The sequence below is a fragment of the Doryrhamphus excisus genome, chromosome 9 (assembly GCF_030265055.1).
Source record: "Doryrhamphus excisus isolate RoL2022-K1 chromosome 9, RoL_Dexc_1.0, whole genome shotgun sequence".
Classification (NCBI taxonomy): Eukaryota; Metazoa; Chordata; class Actinopteri; order Syngnathiformes; family Syngnathidae; genus Doryrhamphus; species Doryrhamphus excisus.
Window position 1 is genome coordinate 3592616 of NC_080474.1, and position 16926 is coordinate 3609541.

Sequence of the window (16926 nt, forward strand, 5' to 3'; positions counted from 1 at the left end):
AGTCCCATAACATTGTTACTTTCCCTCAATCTATCCATGCATTTTCTATGCCGCTTATCCTCACCGGGTATGCTGGAGTCTATCCCGGCTGTCTTTGGGTGAGAGGCAGGCTACACCCTGGACTGGTCATTCCCCCAAACTAATTTTCTAAAAATTACACCTTTTGTTTTCTTTGTTTCTCAGAATAATGACTTTTTTTCTTCATGTACTCCAGCCTCCTCCCACATTCCAAAGTCCAAAGTCAGCTGGGATAGGCTCCAGCATTCCATTGTATCCCCAGTAAAGACAAGTAGCACAGAAAATGGATGTTTAAAATTTTTTCCTTAATATACCAACTCTATGCTACTAAAATAACATTATTTTTCCTCATACTAGAACAAGTTTAGTTTTGTAAAATTTTGAGTTTTTTTATGTTGAAATTCAACTTTTAAGCAGTAGAAAATGAATGAATGAATGCTACATATTACATTTAGAAATAAATCATTTGGACACAAAGTGCTGAATATAGCTTGAATTTAATTTTTTGTTTGTTTTGTTTTGTTTTGTTTTCATAAATTAGTTAACTCAGAAAGGTGTCATTTATTTTACCGGGCTTTTATTTTAATAACAGCACAACACACCGTAGGGTGGGGTAATGAAACTACATCCGGTTTTGCCGGAATTACGTAACCCGGAAGTGCTCGTGGTTGCGCGGTCTTTTAGGACAACACAGCTCGCCACAACACTGTGCAAGAAATGGCGGGTGAGTATTTGACAGCTTCAGCTTACCTGCAGTTCAAGACGACTATCTTTCATAAGCCCGGCTGAACGCGGACACATTTGTGCTCCTCACAATAACGCACGGAGAGCTTGAACAGACGACATATTGTGGCGCAAAGTGAGCGGTGGGCCTGCCTGCTGCATGCTAGCAATGTGCTAGGCGGCTGTCATAACATGCTGTGTGTTTACCACATAGTGAACAGATAGGAATGGCGCGTGGAAATACGCTCTAGGAGAAGGATCGCTAGCCTGTCGTCACAATGCTGTATTAAAATATACTCGTAATAAAAGGGATGATCTATGAATGTTCAGGGTCTTACAGAGTATATAAGAGAATACCTTAACATTGCTCAAAGCTCAATCTTGCTAACCTCCATGCAGTGCTCCTAATCGCAAAAGCAACATGCTATAATGTTTTTGGTTTATCTCCAAAAAACTTTGTACATTATGATCTTTTACTAGTTTTTACTTGTGGCTACAATCAAACCATTATCCTACTGTGTGAAAAACTGTTTATTATAATTACATGTGGTTGATGGTTCCTCAGGAGTAAACAACATGGAGAAGAAACTGGCTGAATATAAGTGTGACACCAATGAAGCTATTTGCTTAAAGCTAAGTATGTCTGTGTTTTTTCCTCTTATTTTGTGCACTGTAAATTAACATGGATAAACATGATGAATGATGTTTTGACATTAGCTGGAACTTCTTTTACTTGCAGTTCGATTTCCAGAGGACGTTGAAGATGATGGCACTACTTTTCATCCAGAGTATAGCCACCAACTTTTTGGAGATGAGTAAGTTTTTCTTTTTGATGGTTAAGTTACAACCTGGTGGGTTGCAGGTAAAATATACATAAAGTAATGACTCAATGTCCTTGAATGCACCTTTTTTGTTTGTGCTATTCAATTGCTACGGCGACACAAGGTGCGTGTCTATCTCTGCAAATAGTTCCTTTGAATATATTTGAGAAGTTTGAGATAAAAAATAAAAATATCCAGGTGTATTATATTGTATAATATTGAGATGTGATGTTGGCTTCCGCAACCAAACCAGTTGAGAAGCACTGATATGGATAAAGTTATACAGGTCACTTCTTACTTCTTCTTTGTTATCTATATACAGTAGTACTAGTGCTGCAGTTCAGTGGTGTACAAAGTGCAGCCCATGGGCCATTTGAGTCCCGCGGCTGTTATTTTTTTGGATGGGGGAAACATCTGCATTAATTTTACAGTGATAACGCGAAAGAGGTAAATGTTAAAATTTTATGAGAATAATGTAATTGTAGGAGCATGGTTGAAACGTAAAAAAGATGTTATAAAAGGTGAGACATTAGAAACAAAACAACAAATTTTGTAATTAGTTTTTAATTAGGTTGTGGAAAAAGTTATGTTACAAGAATAAAGTATTATATAGGAATAAAGGTCCCCTAAATGTAGGAGTAAAGTCATAATTATTAGGGGAAAATTGCAGAAATTGAAAAGCTGCTGTATATTTATGAGAATGATGTTAAAATATTATGGAAACATTTGTAAAAACAAATTAATTTCACTAGAGTTTTTTACTTTGTTAGGCAGAAAAATATGTTCTTTTAAAAAAAGAGAGACAAACAAATCAACAAATAAAGTTGTTATTGTTGGAAAATTAGGTTGTGGCAAAGGTTACGTTACAAGAAAAAAGTGAAAATATGGGCTAAAGTAATAATTATGATTTTTTTTAAACGGAAGGAATCGAAAAAAAAACAGATTTTATGAGAAAAATGATGTCATTTTCATTGGACAGAAAAAAAATCAAAAGTGTACACCCCTGGTGTAGTTAATGACAGTTACAGGCCTAAAAGAAGTCACCTTCTGCAGAAACGTTTGCAGCGTTGCATGTAAAGGTGGAACGATATTAACATTAAGAGTACATTTTAAAACATGGAGGATGAGGGGAGAAAAAGCTGTACTCCATGATGGAGTAAGAGTACTGCACCTTGCTGTGCCTGCCTGTGTCTTCTGTACAAATCAGTCCCAACTAGCATTCCTTGTTTTTGTACTTGCTGCAATCAGCTGAAATGAAATGAGTTAATTGGGGCATTAATTACTTACAGCTAGCATAATTGTTGGTTAGAGCCTCATCACACAATTGCATAATTCTGACATCGAGCAGAAATGGTAGGGGACTAAAATAACAATACCACAGAGAAATTAAATACATGCAGTGTTGTTTTTTCCTTAAAATAGTTTCATATAAAATATTAAATGTGTATTCAGAGCCTCCTAACATGAAGATGTACTAGATTGCTTTTTACAATGAAATTCATACATTTATTTATTTTAGCCAAATGTGGAATAATGCAAATGGCCTTTCTTCCGCAGTGAGGTGGCTTTTGGATACAAAGGTCTTCAGATACAGCTCTTTTACACAGCCGGGAACCTGAGCACTCTCTTCAAAGTGAAATATGTATCTAAAGTCACTGACACGTTTGACTGTGTTGAGGTAAGCTTGTCCCTTTGTCTTATTATCAAGATAGAAATAGACTCACTTTGTTAGTGTTGAATAGACGAAGGCTAAGGCTAAACAACACACAAAAAGGGTTATATCAAAATAATGCATTTACAAATAGAACACCATGAAGTGCAAGCGTTAAACTTCTCTGCAATGCATAACCTGCACGCTACACTCCTCCACACTCTCACTTCCTTCTTGCTGTCAAGGGAGTTCATAAGCCAAGCTTATTATAAGCACTTCTGCCACCATGTGGCTGTTTTCATGGCTTAAAATGGATCTAACCGAGACATCATTACCTTTTTGCCTTTTTTTTGTCTCTAGCATCTTTGGGATTTGGTATTTGGGTTCATAAAAACATATAAATGCTGAATGTCTTTGGTACTAAAGGAGTTAATAAAAAAAAATACATGTAGAGAGGAAAAAGTCGTTGTCATTTTAGTAGCATAAAGGTGAAAGCCATACATCCTTTTATACATCTTTTATGACGCTTATCGTCACTAGGGACCTATTATGCTTTTTCCACTTTTCTGACCTATAAATGTAGTTAGAATGTTGTATTCTTGTGTTAAACCATGCTAAAGTTTCAGATAATGAGGTTTGCGCATTTGGAAGTGAGCCCTGAAAGAAGTTTGGAATGGCTCAAAATGTTCAGTTTCAGAGGGCGTGGTAAAACCATCCCTTTGTGATGTCATAGAGGGGCGGACTTACTTATATGGTTCATAGTTGGGAAGCACTTTGGGGCGTGTGACCAATCACAACAGAGTGGGCGTGCCCGGAGGCGGGCTGTGGGTAGAATGAATTAAAACAGACGGTTTTGTCAGGAAGCACAAAGCTGCAATAGGTGCAGATTGTACAAAATCTTAAACGTTTTCTGTGTGGATTATTGTGTGTAGCTGCTCTATAGGAGTCCAATACAACTCAATACAAAGGGTCTAAAAATGAGCATAATAGGTCCCCTTTAAATGTAATTAAATTTTTCCAATTTAGAGTGAATGAGATCTTTTTGCCTGAGGGAAAAACAGCCTATTTTTGGGGTAAAGTATTATAAAATGGGCTGCACGGGGAACGAGTGGTTAGCGCACAGGCCACACAGGGAGGAGACCCGGGTTTGATTCCACCCTCGGCCGTCTCTGTGCGGAGTTTGCATGTTCTCCCCGTGCATGCATGGGTTTTCTCCGGGTACTCCGGTTTCCTCCCACATTCCAAAAATATGCTAGGTTAATTGGCGACTCCAAATTGTCCATAGGTATGAATGTGAGTGTGAATGGTTGTTTGTCTATATGTGCCCTGTGATTGGCTGGCGACCAGTCCAGGGTGTACCCATTAATCCGACATGATCCAAATCTTTGTGAAGTCTTTAGTAATTCCATAAATCTTAGAAATCATTCCTCTTATTGCTGTGTTGAGCAACAGAGTCAACTGGCAGTGTTTGTACCCTAACCGGAGGCCCATTTTCAGGTTTTTCTGTGCCAACTTTGAAGCCACAGATGATGTTCAGGGTGAAACATGATGGCCGCCCTCTCCTGTGTGCGCTCCGCGCCTCTCGGTTGTCAGGATTGACCTCCGGGGGCTGCTCCCAGCATTAAGGGTTTGAGTGCAGCTGGTGTCAGGGTGGAGAGCATGGGGTGTAGCAGAGTTCAGGCTGCGTCTGAAGAGTGTTTGTCTGCCGGTGCAGACAGACCGCCCGGCTGCAAGTGCAGCTGGTGAGAAAAATTGAGCTTTTTCCATTTCTCTCTCCATTGGAGAGAGTTTAAGCAGCTGCAACATTGGTACTCTTACTACAAGTCCCTCATCCAATTTTCGGCTAATTTTTAGTTTCATTTTTCAACAGAACCAGAATCTCTGGGTGTGTAAATCTGCTATGAAGGCTCGGTGTAGTTCAGCCTCTACAGTAGATGAAGTCATACAAAAGCACAAATTAGATTATTTGTACCCCCTTTATATGTATTGTTTAAGAATCAAAGACGTGAACAATGCTCTGAAGGTGCATTGTTAAGTTATATTCACGGCAAACTAAGGCATCTATTCTGGAAGGCCGGCCAATTTAGTGTCTAGTATGCAGACGAGTGGCCGAAATAAAGAGGCTTGTTTGTCCAAGGCCTTTTAAGCACGCTCCTTGTTTCTTAGACATGCGAGTGAACAATTGCAAAGCTGAAGAGGCATTCAGCTGCAGGTGCATTACCTCCAGTTTGATATTAGTAGCCGATGTCTGAAAGGGGTGGAATCAGCACTATTTTGTATTAGCCTTTTGTAGTGCATTTTGCCGCGACCTTCTTCATTTCCCAGTTGTGAATGCCGAGCAGCGAGGGTCTGCGCCGCGACATAATGCCCATCACACATGTAAATGGTGTGAAAGGGCCGCTTAGCAAAGTGTTCTCATGTCAATCCTTGTGGAAATGGATACAATGCAAACATCACAGCTGAACTAACCACGCGTTGCGCAGAGTAAAAAGTACGAGGCTGGCTCCCCTTTGTCTCCGGGACCCTTTGAAAATGCGGGGCCCAATTCATTTGATTGGGTTCACTTGGCAGGATTAGAGGAGAGGCCTCTATTATGAACGGCCAAAGGTTTGTTAAGTTGAGATCAATTCATCAGGTTTAATTTCCCGCTGAGTGGCAGAAATGCGTTATTGTGGCAACTTCATCACATATTCATGGTTTAACATGAGGAGTAAATGTACAGATTTAAGTGGTCTTTTCAGTGGGAGGGGGGCAGCCCAGACCTCTGCTCAGCTGACAGTTTTAATTGCCTAATGGTTTTCTTTTCATTAGCAGCACACACAGGGGGACGTTGCAGTCTTGCTTTATTTTCATATTTTCTATTAGTTTGATTTCATATACGTTGTGTCTTAGAACCTCTTCTTGACTATGAAAATACATTTATACATTAAATACTGTAGTAGCTATGTTTTCATTATGACAGTAATCCTTCACTACTTTGTGCTTGGTCGCTCGAAATATTGCAATTTGATTATTGCTCCCTGACTATGTCTTATTTTTGTTTTTTTTTTCATAAATGAATGAATGAATAAATGATGACTACTCTGTAAGAGACTATGGTCTATTGCTAGTTAAAACATATTGAAATACAAGTGATACAGTATGTAGTATTCTGGTCACTAGGCGGCAGTAATGACACAAAATTACATTACATTACCTTAAAGGGAAAACTGCACTTTTTTTGGAACAATCCTTATGTGATCATCATCATTCACCAACCTTACGTGGACCGTAAACACGTCTTTCCCTTTTCTGTGCATTCTAACAAAAGATAACAAGTTGGTATGAGCTAGCTAACAATGGACATCATTGGGAGGTAAAGTACCTATTTCAATTAGAAAGCCCTCTTACATAAAACTTGTAACATTTGATTTACATACTGTGATCGTGCACTGTTGAAGTTTTTATGAGCTTTTTGTTCAGGCTTTAGCGTGTATTATTAGCTAGCTCATACCATCTTGTTATCTCTCAGTAGAACCCACAGAAAGGGGAAAGAAATATGTGTTCATGTTTCACATAAGGTTTTGAGTTAGGGTTAGGGGCTTGACTCACCCCCCCCCCCTCCCATTTAAAATAATGTAAATCTAAATAGTTTGTTCCAGACACCCACAAATAGTCACAAAAATACATTTTCCAAAAAACAATAATAGTTTTACATGCAGACAACAATGTTGTTTAAATGAGGAATTGATTAAACTAATTGTTGGTGCCGACTTCCCGTACATCCCGGCGAAGTTGAATTCATTAGTGTTTCGCACCTTCTGCATCAAATCGCTGCCACTCAAAACTTTCTTTGGTCCCATGGTGAGTTATTTAGCACAAGAAAAATGTAGACAGCGAGTCAAGAGCGCTTAATTTTGCAGAATGAGACGCTACAGGCTAAACAAACTACTTTTGTTACCTACAATATTGTATGAAACCGGAAAACTGATGTTTGATGTATTGGATATGTTTCTATTTGATGGAGAATCGAGGACATAGAGCAGTGGTTCTCAACCAGTGGCTCGGGAGCCAAAAGTGGGTTGCAGAACCAATCTGGTTGGGTGACAGTGGGTTAAAAGTTACATAAAAATATGTAATATACAACCGATGTCTGGCTTGGGTTTTTTTTTTTTGGCGAAGTAAAATTGAGCAATACTTTAGTCCTCTTCCTCGTTGGTATTAGAGAAATATCAGATTGCTGTCCTCTTCTTTAGTACAGTTCTTACAATTTATTTAAAATGTTAACTTTATTTCTGCATTAATTTCTATCCAGTTATGTCTGTCTTCATTTCCTTGACGCCTTAATAAATTCTTCTAAAATGCACTTGAGACATGTAATTATGTGCTTGGTTTAACTTAAATCCAACAATATCAAATCAATGGAAAAACTAATAATATACTATAATATAGCAAGAGACCATTTTAGCACCCTTGACATAGAGGATTATTGAAAAATTATACATATAACATTCAGACTCTGATGTGTATTTGCTGTGCTAACTTCACCTTCCAGCCAGATGATGTGGACGGAAAGATCCGGGAAATCGTCCCTGCTGGGTTCACCTGCAACGCAGATGACTTCATCACGTTACTCGAAAAAGAGGCCAACTTCAGGCCCTTTGGCACCCTGCTGCACACATACACGGTCCACAATGAGGAAGCAGGAGAACTCACATACCAGATTCACAAGGTGCATTCACCTGTGCCCTGACCATTTTCGTTCATCACCGGAAGGTGCGTTTGTTTTTGACTAATTCCTAATTCTACCCGCTGTAGGCTGACTTGAGCTGCCCGGGATTCCGCGAGTACCACGAGCGCCTCCAGACCTTCCTCATGTGGTTCATCGAGACCGCCAGCTTCATCGACGTCGATGACGATCGTTGGGACTTCTTTCTTGTGTACCGTCTCTTTTTCATTGACACCCCTCCCCACCGCCACCGCCACCCCGGCACACCCCCTCCTAGCCTAAACTATCCTAAAGCCTATATTGTGTCATTGAAAAACAAAGCCCCCCTTTGAGGCGCTTGTGGCCAATTACCCGGCCGGTTTGATTATATTTCCCCCCGTAGGAGAATTGTTGATCAGGCAAGAGCTTCCTTTGTGCCAAAAGCCCTTTTGAAATTTTTTCGGGGCACAGGCTGAATTGAATGCTGTTGTCTTTTGAAACACTGAACAATGTCTTAACAGTAAAAAGAGCCTCTGCCAGTGTTTCCTTTACCTTGGCACCTATTAATACCCACAATGGGCAAAATGGACTGAAGTGATTTTGGAGGAGCTCAGTCCCTCTTTCAGGCCCTTCTCTTCCTCTAAGTTGCAGTACTCCAATTAAGTGCATAATGTATTCAGGTTGCAGCAGGTGTACTGATCCAGCCTGGCTGCTCTAACTTGCTGGGGGAGCGAACACACAAGCCAAAATGGACACTGCGTGAGAGCATGCTTGTAATTGACCTGTTTGCCTTTGTGTCTTATCTGCAGATTTGAAAAGTACAATAAAGATGGGGAGACCCTCTACGCAACCATTGGCTACATGACAGTTTATAATTACTACGTGTACCCAGACAAAACCCGGCCACGTGTAAGGTAATTGGCGGGGCAGCGCGGGCTGTCCCAGTCTTTTGTGTCTTCAAGGGATGACGAAAATTACACATTTCTTTATCTTCTTCGAGCCAAATTACTGGCTTGGATCACCAAGCATTCAACTGGATTTGGTTTCATAATGAAACCAGGGTGATTTGTGTCTGAAAACAATTTTATAAATAAGCATTTGATGTGGCTGAGTTTATTGCGCTACACTTTCTGTCACAAAATAAGTTGTGTTTATTGCTTTAAGACTATGATTATTTTATTCTCATTTTTATTGTCATTTCTTTTTTTTTTTTTTTTTTTACCAAACAGCCAAATGCTGATCTTGCCTCCATTCCAAGGAGAAGGTCATGGAGCACAACTCCTGGAGGCGGTGCACAAATTTTATTGCGGCATGCCCAAAGTTCAAGACATCACAGGTAGGTGATTTTGTTATAATGGACTTTTTGGGGCGATGCGACACCTGACAGTATGAAAAGAGGCACAGTTCTTCACTGCATATTAATTTTGTTAATGAATGCCTCTGTAATAGTGTCTTGATTGTCTTGCAATTGTCCTCTGTTTTTGACTCGGCTCTCGTCATAAAAGAGCTGCCAACATTTACCATTTTTACGGGGTACAAGTTAAAGACATGTACTGTAAGTCACACTGTACTAAGTTGAGGAGCTCGGTCACCCTGGAGGGGCCAGGGACAGGGAAGTGTGGGCTTCACTACTGAGACTGCTCACTCTGCGACCGGTACCCGGATAGATGGCACTGGACTAAAGTGGAATTTGGCGGTATTTATGCTGGATCATCAGAGCCACTTTATTGTTTCACAAAAGAAGATCAAAATGTTTACAACAACAACGAGACAAACTAAAGCTAAAAATAACTCAATGTTTTATACAGTATATGGCTATAGTAATAACTGGAAGAATATACTTGTAATACTTCACTTGATGCCTGGACATATCTTGGTGTGTAGAAGCTTATCAAAAAGCCGTATTTTGACACCATAACATTATTTTTGTATTCACACGTGAATTAAAATGGTGAAAATGGAAAGGGTGCTGACGCGGCAGCTACAATCTCCAAGGGAGACATAATTAGTGCCCTAATGAAACAGCACTGCTGTCTAAAATAGCACATCCATGTAATTATTACAGTGGCACATTTATAGAAACATATTAGAAAGAATTCCTTAACAAAAAAATGGTACAGTATCATCTATGTCGTTCAATTTGTGTGCCTAACTGCGTCACAAGTTCAATTCAGTGAAATATTGCGGCCACTGGGTGTCGCCAAAAACAACCACCACACCACTTTAACTTAAAGGCGGCACATGTTCTATGATCTATAGATATTTTGATACATAATAGCAACATTGTCACTATATTTAGCTAGTCGGGACGTGCATGTAAGTGTTTCTTGCGGCATGCATTCATTCCACTCCAAGCGTGGAAGGGATCTCTATCTCTGTGACTCTGTCTAAAAATCCCTCCACAATGTAACCAAGCCCATGACCAAATTGAGTTTGGACACAATCCTCCGTCACCTCGCTGCACCACACCTTCCTGGCAAAGCATGCATGGGTGTCCAAAGTGTGGTGCAGGGGCCATTTGTGGAACAAGGCTCATTGCAGAAATGAACGATAACCAAGCAAAAGTGAGAAATAGAGCAGAAGGGCATAGTGTAATAAAAAAGCTGAAATGTTGATACTATTAACAAATAAAAGCTATATATAGTATTTGTCTTTCAATGTATGTTTTTTTATTATATACTATGTATATATTTAATTAGAAATAGCAAAGATCAGCTGAACATCCGTGCTGTGTCTAGACAAATAGGTTAGAGATTGTTGACCAATCTCATGCATCGTCCCGTCTCGTGAGTTGGATGTCTTGTGACAACCCCACTGATGGCCCACCTTCTTTCATTCTTTCAATTTCCGGGTAGAAGCTTCAATATTTTATATCCGCGCAAAAAACATCACAATCTGGAGTAAACCTCAATCAGGATGTCGGAATACGAGGGCAATTTTCAGGAGAGTTGGCAGCTCTGTCATTAGAATATGCTGTTGTATTTTTGAAGTATGTTGGAGAATGTAGAAGAATGAATTGATTCGTCCCCACGGTGGTAGTATCCAGTGGGGAGAGTTAATTTGGTGAGCTGGCATGTACGCCGGCCTGCTGAGGCTTTATTGAAACATACTCGATCGAAGTTGTTGACATTGCTGTGTGGAGACGTGATGAATACTGAGAAGGAATCCCAGATGGTCTTTCAGAAAGTTGCTGCCGGACTTTCACTCACTAATAAACCATCAGGAAAGATTTCAGTCATTCTTCCCTGACAGTAATCTACTTGTTTCCAGCTGAAGATCCTTCTGAGAGCTACGTGACGCTGCGGGACTATGTGCTGGTCAAGCTGTGTCAGGGCTTGCCGTCCTTTGCTGAGGACAAACTGCACCTGGGCCTGTCAGCTGAAATGGTGGAAGAGGCGCAAACAAAGCTGAAAATCAACAAGGTGCCGTATGAGTCTCTTCGCTTCATTGTTGGTGTCCTCGGATTCTCTGTCATTGATTGCGAGGTCATGTCCTCACCGCCATAAATGTCAGAAAATATCCACTGTCTAGACTTCTAAAATATCTAGCTAACAATTAGCAGACACCTTTTTTTCTTTTGACTTGTTAATGTCTATTGACATATTGGGAACTGATTGTTTTGTTTTGTCAAATAACTCCTCTCCTATACAGTGTCATAAATTCCAGGATTTATCATTGTCCACAACCATTCATTTGTAGCAGTCGTTCCCCGTTTTATGGTGGTTATTTTTTTTATTTTTATTAGCTTTGTTAGCTCAGTCACTTTCAGTCATTTTTCAAAAGACATCCCTTCAGCTTCCAGTCATTTAAGATGATTTTGACTGATGGCTATACACAGTAAACCTACCAAAAGAAAGGTTAGACTCTCATCTTTCATCAGGAAATAAAGTTTGTTTCTACCTTTTTCCATTCTGTAGTAATCAGCAGGAGAATATCAGGAAAATATCTGTTCTCAAACAAATAAAGTGAGGAAAAACAGCTTTTTACATTCATTCATTTTCTACTGCTTACCCTCACGAGGGTCGCAGGCGTGCTGGAGCCTATCCCAGCAGACTTCAGGGGAGAGGCGGGGTACACCCTGGACTGGTGGCCAGCCAATCACAGGGCACATATAGACAAACAACCATTCACACTCGCATTCATACCTATGGACAATTTGGAGCCGCCAATTAACCTAGCATGTTTTTGGAATGTGGGAGGAATTTTTATACTTAAATACTTAATTAATGTTAATGTTATCAATGTTAACCCAACAGAAACATGCAAGGAGAGTGTACGAAATCCTGCGTCTGCGAGCAACAGACATGAGTGATGATGAGAAAGCAAGAAAGTACCGCTTGGAGGTGAAGAAGAGGCTCTTTGGGCCATACAGGGTAAGTTTTACTTTTTTTTTTTATCAACTTTTACTTTTTACTAGTGAGCGGCGCTACACTCGACTTGCTTCACTCTGCACGAAGCATTACAAACTCTAGCGTAAGAAACCAATTTTTATAGGGGACCTGTTATGCTCATTTTCAGCGCTTTGTATTGAGTTGTGGACTCCTACAGAGCAGCTACACACGATAGATAAGCTTTCTAGATCTTCCAGATTCTGCACCTCTTTCTGCAGTATTTTCATTGAGTTCCTGCCTCTTACCTAAACGGTCTGTTTAATTTACTCCACCTCCCGGGCCTCCTCTCGGTACACCGACTCCGTTGTGATTGGTCACACTCCCAAGTGCTCCTGAGGACTTCCGGATACGTAGGTCCATGTTCACTGAGTGCAGGCAATCTGCAGCCCATATAAGGAAGTCCGGATCTCATTGACGTAACTCTGTTAAACTGAACGTTCAGAGCCATGCAAAACTTATTAAACTAAACTAAACTTATTATAAACTTTGAACTTACTCAAAATTGAAATGGTGAACTAGGAACGTGTGAACTATTCATTACTCTACTATATGAACTGAACTTTAAACTAGTTCATGAGAACTATGAACTTGCACAACACTGGTGTAATGAAAAAGCACTATTGATGCAGTGTATTTAAAGCACTTTGTCAAGAAGGAGCTACTGTTCCGACTTCTGTAGCTCGGTGTTTCCATTTCAATCAGGGCATCTGCACTTTGATCAAATGTGGTCTTTTTGTCATTGTTTAACTTGGCAAGCTTTCTTTGCGACCGAAGGGCTTATGAGAAGCACATTATGAAGTCGCCGAGTCGAACCCCACGCACCAACATATCCCCCTACATCCTGTTTGCTCGTGACGTTTTCTATTTGAGCTGCTTTGCATACCAAACCATTAGAGATTCTGCTGTCAGTGGAGAAAACCGCATGAGTCGGACGTGGAAAAGGTCCCATGTGGTAAACGGGCGATGAGAGATCTGGTGGCCAGATGCTGGCAGATTTTTCCTTCCCTGAGGAGATGTAGTGTGTAGTTAGCTGAATGGTGGAGGTCGCTGTGTTGTGAATGGGAGAGGATTATACCGCTCCGCTCCATGCGGCCTGCTTTTACATGTCCCCAGAGACCTTTTCTGCATGCATGCATGCATGCATATGTGTGCAGGTTGGCTATGTTCTATCCATCGCCCCCAAACACTTTAAACATATTGTACTTGTTTCCAGTGTTGAACCTCAGGTTACTTTATTAATGTGTTCCTAACGGTCTGACAAAAACGAAATACATTTTTCCCCGTAATGCCATGCAGACAGCATTTATTCCAGTCCAGGGGTGTCCAAAGTGCAGCCTGATGGGAAAAAATTGCAGCCTTTGGCTTTTTGTATTGGCCCACATTCTAAAAATATAATTTTACAAGAAAAGTAAAGAAAAAAAAAGAAACTACATCCATCAAAAATGGTATAATCACCAGTAATTTTACAAGAATAAAGTCAAAATATTAAGAGAAAAAAAGCGGTAATTGCCTGCCTGCGGTCCCAACAGAGAGCGTGGGCCACATTTTGGAATACAGAATGTGGCAGGAAGAAGACTGGCTCGTCTCCAGAATGATTTGATTGAAGAAAGCAACAGATTACACCTGAATTGCTTTGTCAGTGCAGCTTCAAGGCAACATTACCTAATTTGTTGTCTTGCAATCTTGCAGGTAAGATATCATTTACTAATTAAATGTTGTTTTATTTACATACACGGAAATAGCACATGAACTTTATGTTCACCTAAGACGAGCGTTTACAAACTTTTTCCAGCAAGGGCCACATAGTGGAAAATGAAAGGATGCAACTGTGCCACGTTGATATTTTATTGCGTGGAGAGACCAGTTGATCAATTCCATGATTTAAGTTTTTGGAGAGTAGTGCAGAGAGAGGCTCTTCAAAAAGTATAAGACAAGACATAAGAAGCCATAGAGAAAGCTATTCTAAGAAGTTAACCGATTAACCGAAAATTAAATTAAACTAGTAACAACTTCTTCCACAACCTAATTTTCAAAAAAATTAAATTTTGCTCATTTTTATTTTTTCCCATTTATATATTTTTCTTAATATTGTGACTTTATTCTTGTAAAATCTGATTTTTCTGCTGATTTTTTTCATTTTTTTGCCCTTGGGCCGCACTTTGGACACCCCTCGCATAACGTGACAAATAGATGATGTAACCTGATGGTCAGCAAACACCGTCACCGACGTGACCGCTTCCTGTTTGTGTTGTGCAGAAGAATCAGAGAGAGCTGACAAAGATGAGGAAGTGCCTGCGTCCCGAGGAGCTGGTGTCCCACTTGGGTCAGATGGACACTCAGATGCAGCACCAAGAGCTGGAGAAGAGCTACCAGCTGGTTGTGGAAGACTACCGGAGAATCATCGAGAGGCTGGCGACGCACGCCTGAAGGAGAAGAGACCTCGCCATCCGTGTGTACAAAGCCCTGAACTCGTGCTGCTGTGACCAATAAAAGAGACACTGGTTAGACGTCAAATGAAACTGTGATGGAGGAATCGTGCAGCTGGGGTGGGGCCACACTTCCTGTTTGTCCCACATTTGTAAGTTCATGTTGTGTTTATAGATCTCATTATTCAGCATTTCCCTTTGTCCCACTCTTTTGCAGCACTTGAAATAAAAAAAAGTTATTTGTAGGTGGCGCTTTGTGCCTTTCTTCGCCAACACTGATGGAGAGGCTTGATATTAAAAGAAGACACCGTACCTCTAAAGTTAGACTTTAGTTTTACATTTCCTTACTTTTTGTTATTTTGGTTTTGTTTCTGTCGGGATTTTTAGCACATGACTATAAATATGAATATAGAGTAATCTCATATTACACAATTGACCATGCATTTCATTATTATATTGTAACTAATGAATTGATTTGAAATAAGTGAAGTTAGAGTGTCAAGGTGTTTAACATCTCAATCAGATATAAGTACATTATTAGTGTAGAAGAACTGCGCATAGTACCATTTCTATGTCAATACATTAGAAGGTAAAAGTGCATTATCGATGCCTTTCGTGCGCCACATCTGGCCAGTAGGCCTTGGATGTGACACTTGGACTCAGATAAAAATAATAAAAAATATAATAATATAAAATATTAAATATATAAATAAATATAAAATACAATAATAAAAACCGAGGTGAAATTTTCAATCATGACCAAATCATACGAAAACTGGGGTTTGACTGTTTCCAATCCAAAGTGACACAGAAGTAATTTGTTGCTTGCTGTGCAGTAAGGTGCAATTTGGTGATTTTTACGCCAATATCAGACAACCCTAAATACTGTACTTTTATTCTGTGAGTTGTGTGTCTGTACCCCCCCCCCCATCCTCTTGAGTAATATTTCCAAGGAAACTGCGGTCACTTTATGAGGAGTACCTATAGAGGTGTAACATTCTCTCCGGCTGTAAAGGAGACAGGAAGTGGATGGTTGCACAGCAGCAGCCTGCCTGCATGTCTGATTAACACATTTTCCAGCATGCTTTAGCCATAAAGTACCTGCTAGAAAATGTCATTTTGTTCAGGCGGCCTCTCCTGGTTAATGCAACTTCTAATTGCCACTGATGTCAAGGGCTTCAATGTGCTAATCATTATTATGATGTGCAATTGAAAACCTTTATGTCCTGCTAGTGTCGATCAGCATGATGAATACCTATCGTGCTTTATGATACTTTAGCACATTGTCACTCAATGAAGACTGACAGGTCAATTTTCAATTTTTTTTCCCGTCCTTTACCACTTGTAACGTGACAAAACCTTGCAATGCTTCACATTTGTAATATGGCTTGATTGAAGCCACTCCTGTACACAAGGGGCCTCATCTCGCTCTAGTTGGGGTTTTTTCTGCTATGTGTGCATTTTTTTCATTGCACTCCTTGTTCGCCTAGTTAGCTAGTCATGAGGTTGTAAATCTCTTGTAATAGACGATACGATATCAATAGTAACCTGTGCATACAGATTACGATATGATTTAAAAAAAATCTACTTTTAAAATAGAATGATTACATGCTAGTATAAATTAGGGATGTTGGATGTTGTCGTCCGGGTGCAATGAGGGGCAACTACCGCTGTAACGACAATTGCAGGAGGTCTTTACTCAATGACTGTCTCACGGTGTCATCTTAGATGGAAGGCTAAAATCATCACACATCAACTGAACACTCAAACGGCAGCTAAGAAATATACAAGACAAGTACCGATGTGAGTTTAAAATAAACTATTTTAACTTCTTCCCATACTGAATTATTTCCGGCAGAGCAGGTCATCAGCTAATGGCTGTATTAGTTGTGAAAATGGCCAAGAGCTACTCATTTTTATAACATTTATTTTCATTTATAGCTTATTTCCAGCCAATATGCTTGTTCTACCAGAACATGAACAAAATGCTGGTATCCACAACTCGCATTTTGTATTTGAAAATTAATTTATTTGTAATCGTCCCACATTATTAAGTGAAAACATGAATGAAAAGCAGGTTTGCCCGCATCTGCTGGGCCCCTCCCGCCGCATCTACTGCCTTCTGAACCGAAGATGCAGCTGACCCTCTTTTCTGTGCTCTTGGCATCATGGAGAGCAGACAAATTTTAGATTTAGATTTTGGATTTAT

General features: G+C 40.0%; 1 protein-coding gene across 2 annotated transcripts; it reads left to right on the forward strand.

Moving 5' to 3' along the window:
• Positions 1 to 627: 627 nt before the first annotated feature.
• hat1 (histone acetyltransferase 1) lies at positions 628 to 15090 on the forward strand. Of its 2 annotated transcripts, none has more exons than XM_058081134.1 (11): positions 628 to 742; positions 1307 to 1378; positions 1481 to 1556; positions 3120 to 3240; positions 7748 to 7924; positions 8011 to 8132; positions 8710 to 8814; positions 9130 to 9236; positions 11171 to 11322; positions 12157 to 12273; positions 13821 to 14086. In XM_058081134.1, exons 1-11 carry the CDS (start codon positions 736 to 738, stop codon positions 13884 to 13886), a joined length of 1122 nt encoding a protein of 373 aa, XP_057937117.1. In that variant the 5' UTR covers positions 628 to 735; the 3' UTR covers positions 13887 to 14086. The 2 variants fall into 2 exon arrangements, with proteins under 2 accessions (XP_057937117.1, XP_057937116.1); XM_058081133.1 differs by lacking the exon at positions 13821 to 14086 and adding an exon at positions 14548 to 15090 and having other exon boundaries at positions 632 to 742.
• The last annotated feature ends 1836 nt before the right edge of the window (positions 15091 to 16926 follow it).